This window comes from Gopherus flavomarginatus, chromosome 14 (assembly GCF_025201925.1).
Source record: "Gopherus flavomarginatus isolate rGopFla2 chromosome 14, rGopFla2.mat.asm, whole genome shotgun sequence".
Taxonomy (NCBI): domain Eukaryota; kingdom Metazoa; phylum Chordata; order Testudines; family Testudinidae; genus Gopherus; species Gopherus flavomarginatus.
This window is the reverse complement of record NC_066630.1, coordinates 32,881,863-32,886,377: the sequence shown is the minus strand read 5'-3', so window position 1 is coordinate 32,886,377 and position 4,515 is coordinate 32,881,863. Positions and strand designations below refer to the sequence as shown.

The following is a 4,515-nucleotide window of genomic DNA, read 5'->3' as shown; positions in this document are numbered from 1 at the left end:
CATAAAGAAAAGCACAGTCCCTGCTGCTGTGACCTTCCTGATCTTGGCTTTTCCTCCCATGTCCTATCTTATGATAAACCTCAAGGTCCTTTCCATGTTCTCCATATAACACCAGCTGTGTTAGGTAACATTTCAGATAGCAGAAGGGTGCGTGCCTCCCTTTGGAAATGTCATAGGAAAGATGTGCACTCCAGGGAGTATTTTGTCTAATCTATGGTATATCCCTAAGTTATGAATCTAGGTACTTATCTGGCTGCCCTCATCATAGTGTCTGTCCTCCAAACACCCCACTCCTCCTCCTTCCCTTCCTTACAGAGCTATTGGGAAAATGGATTTGTCTGTTGAACTTTCCTCATTTGTCTCCCCTGTCTGTAGGGCCGAGGATGCACGGTCATTCTGCTAATTGGCCAGGTCATGTTACCTGTGGAAAGTGAGAAACAGCCTCACCCACAGCCCCACCTGGTTCCTTGGTGAGGAAGGGTGTTTCCATTGGGCAGCCACACCTGTCATTCACACCCACACCTGGCTTTGAACACTATTAATAGCAGCCATAGAGGAACAGGTTTTGTGTGGTTGAGGAGTTGTGGGTTTTGTGCAGTAGTGCTGGGAAAGAAGTTGTTTTAAGCTTTAGCTTATTGATTGTACTTTACTGCAAAAGCCTTCAGGCAGAGGAATGGAGTCCCAGGTGTGCCAAAACTTCCATGCTGAGTGTGAAGCTGCTGTGAATGGCATAGTGAACCTGGAGTTGTATGCTAGCTATGTCTACCTGTCCTTGGTGAGTGTTTCCTCTCTTTTTCAGAGGCTAGAGCTGTTAGAAAGCAGACAAATGCTTTATAGACATACTCAGTTACCAACAATTACCTTAATAAGTAAACCATGTTTAATAAAAATTCACCCATTGAAAGAGAATAGCAAAACTATATATATTTTTTTTTTTTAAAAAGTCATTCTTGTACTCTTTGCCTATGGCCACTTCTGAGACTTGTGAGGCACTTACTAGCATTAACTGTTGTGGGTATAAGGCTGTAAGGACTGCCATTGCCCATGCAGCACATCTATTAAAGTTACAAACCCTCAAAACCTGGGGTCCCTATGGCAGCCGTGTCAGAAGTATAATAGTAATGCTGCTTGGTAGGGTAAGGGGAGGGCTTTATTAGGATATGTAAGTACTCCATTTTCAATTGATGAGAGAGATGCTTGAATTTCTGTGTATAGCCTTTTTCACAAAGGAAGAATGAGATGGGATAACTTTCCTTATGCTGAGGTTGTCTATTGCACATTGGAAGGAACTGTTTTTCTGTAAAGTGTTTATCCTTGTCCCATGACTGATGTCTATTAATATTTTATACCTTTTCCTTAGTCCTATTACTTTGACCGTGATGATATGGCCCTGAAGCATGTGGCCCAGTTCCTGAAGAAGCAGTCCCATGAGGAGAGGGAGCATGCAGAGAAGTTCTTGAAATACCAGAACAAGCGAGGGGGGCGTGTTGTCCTGCAGGACATCAAGGTGAGAAACAAATCTAAGGGGAGATTGAGGGATCACACTTCTGCCCTAAATTCTAGGAGTCAAGTAACTTTTTTCCATGTCATAAACATGACTCACTGGCCCTGCAAGAATAAAATGTAGGGCTTATGAGTGGAGCACTGGAATGGAACTCTGGCAACTTGGGTTCTATTCCTGGTTTTGTTACTCCCAGGGTGGGTGGCCTTCAGAAAGTTGCTTCATCTTTTTGTGCCTCAATTTCCCCATTTGTAAAAAAAAAAAAGGATAATATCTACTTCCTTGTAACGTGCTTTGAGATCTGTTAATACCCAGCTTTTATGCAGTACTTATCATATCATCCATTGAGGGTGTCCTCTAACTCCTATAGATCAGGAGTAGAAGATGTGTATCTCTCTCATCCACATCTGTCAAACTCTTTGAAGTCTAGGGCTAGAATTACTCTACTGTGGTCTACACCCCCCTTGTAATAGACATTTCTGTGAGCACTCTAGCAGGTGTGGCATTTATTATAATTCACAAACTTTGTCTATCCTCTTCCCCTTCCTCTATGTTTAGCTATACTTTGCTTTCTCTGTAACTGAGGATGGGGAGGGGAAACCTCTTTAATACAACACATGTGCCAGTGAATGGAGACTTTAGTTATATACTGTATAGCTATATGCTGATTATCCAATAGCATGGAAGACTATTTGAATAACTGGGAGCTCAGACCAGGGCTGGCTCCAGGGGTTTGGCTGCCCCAAGCAGCCTCCCACCCCCAAGCCACGATGGCGATCTGCGGCAATTCAGTGAGAGGTCCTTCGGTCTCAGCAGGAGTGAGGGACCCTCAGCCAAATTGCTGGCCAATCCTTGAAAGTGCTGCCCCAAGCACCTGCTTGACAAGCTGGTGCCTGGAGCCAGCCCTGGCTCAGATAATTGAGGGGGCAGGAGCCATTTAGCAGCAGGGTGGCCTTGCATGCAGCTGGGGACTAGTCATCCTCCTCACAGACCTGCTTAGGGGTCTCTGCTCTTTTATCTGGACCTGTGCATTATCCAAATTCCTTTCTATTGCCCAGCATAAGACAGATGGGGAACAAGGAAGGGATCTGGGTAATGTAGAGGTGCAGATAATAGCATTTTTGGATAAATGAGACTAATTGTTGAGAGGCAGGACCAGACTGAATGCTTCTTTGTTGCACAGAAGCCAGAGCGGGATGAGTGGGGCAACAGCCTGGAGGCCCTGCAGTGTGCCCTGCAGCTGGAGAAGACTCTGAACCAGGCCTTGCTGGACCTGCACATTCTGGCTACAGAGAAGAATGACCCCCATGTGAGTAGAGGAAGAGACATGAATAGCTGTTCATGAGTGGCTGTAGTTTGACTACTATATCGAACATGGTCCAGAATTCTTATTCTGCAGACCCCAGAACTCTCTAAAACTAGGGAGTGTCTGACTTCTGTGGTCAGGGCATCAAAAGTGAATTGGTCAGACTTCACAGGTCTCCCTCTGGTTCTCATGGATGCAAATAAGAAAATGGAAAGCAACTGTCCCAACCTACTGTAAAAGAATGAGCCAGACAATGTTCTGGGAGGGCAGGGTCGCAAGATCAATTAAGTCATGAAATGATTGGTCCCTGTAGCCACACATGAAGGGAGGGGTGACAAAGCTGTCTTGTATGGTAAAGTATCTATACAAGAGACCTAGGATGAGGTGGAGGAAGCCATAGACCAATGTTTCTCCTCTTCTATAGTATGATCAAGCTACTATAATCTATCCAGGTACTTGAAAGAGCCATCGTTGTAGCATGAATGCCTACTAGTTCCTTGTCTCAGTAAGTGGGAGCTAAATGGCTGCAAAATGCCCTCTTGACCCTCCCACCCAGACTTTCAGACCACAGATGCTCTTCTCATGCAAGTCCCTGAAAGTCTGACAGCAACTAGCTGTCACTACCTGGCTGGCATTGCAGCTTGGTGCATAGCTGGCAACTCCATTAAAACCGTGCAGTGCTATATGTCTGAACAGGTGTAAATCCATCATAGCCCTCCCTGTTTCCTGCAGCTCTGTGACTTCCTAGAGTCTGACTACCTGGAGGAGCAGGTGAAGGCTATCAAGCAGCTGGGAGACCATGTCACCAACCTGAAGCGCCTGGGAGTGCCCCAGAATGGCATGGGAGAGTACCTGTTTGACAAGCACACCCTGGGGGAGAGCAGCTGAGCTCCAGATTCTGAAGCTGTCTAGAGTGCAGTCCTGATCTTTTCTCTTACAGCTGCTTCTGAGTTACAATATCTGCATGTCCTCAAAATAAAACTTGCTGTTTGTTCAGCAACCTGGTTTCTACTTTATTTGTTGCTCTAGTCATCTTCTAGTAGCAAGATGCTTCTCATGAACAGGGAACATCTAAGAGTCATGGAGTATGACGTTGAAATACTATAAGTTTTTTGGCACAGTTGCATGGTGTGGTGGTGGCTTGGTTTTTTGTCTTTTAGCAAGTCTACCCAGCTTGGACAAGAGGGAAGCATGGTATTATCCTTGCCACACAACAGGTAAGTATTAAAACATACTGAGATGATGTATCACTAAGGCTTCAGGTACAGTTTCTTATGGAAATAGCCATAAAACAGGCTTATGTTTTCCTGTCTATAAGCACATAAGAGTCATACACTGAATCAATTGCAGAACTAAATCATTAAACCGTATTGGGGTTAGCCTCCTATTTGTCTGGTTTTGCCCCCAACAGACGGTGCTTTTGGTAGCCTCTTCAGTGAGGGGCTTCACCCTGCCCAAATATGATACCACCTTAGTTATGACAACTATATAGAGTAGAGTTGCTATCTGACTCTTTTGCCTTCATTTGGTTAGTTAGCTTCTGCAGCCCTGAAGATGATGATCACAGCCATGTAACAAGGAGCTGGGATTGAGCCTGGCTCATTGTGCAACCAAACTGGGGAAAAGTGTCATTTAAAATATCCTTCATTCTTTAGTGCAGACATGAGCAAATTAAACCCCACTCATGAGCCTACAGCCTTCCAGAAAT

The 4,515-nt window shown here is 44.9% G+C and overlaps 1 protein-coding gene across 1 annotated transcript; it reads left to right on the top strand.

The window, feature by feature from the left end:
• Positions 1-673: 673 nt before the first annotated feature.
• On the top strand, positions 674-3,695 carry LOC127034172 (ferritin heavy chain A-like). The gene is made up of 4 exons (XM_050922746.1): positions 674-775; positions 1,361-1,507; positions 2,685-2,810; positions 3,540-3,695. Exons 1-4 carry the CDS (start codon positions 674-676, stop codon positions 3,693-3,695), a joined length of 531 nt encoding a protein of 176 aa, XP_050778703.1.
• Positions 3,696-4,515: the final 820 nt, after the last annotated feature.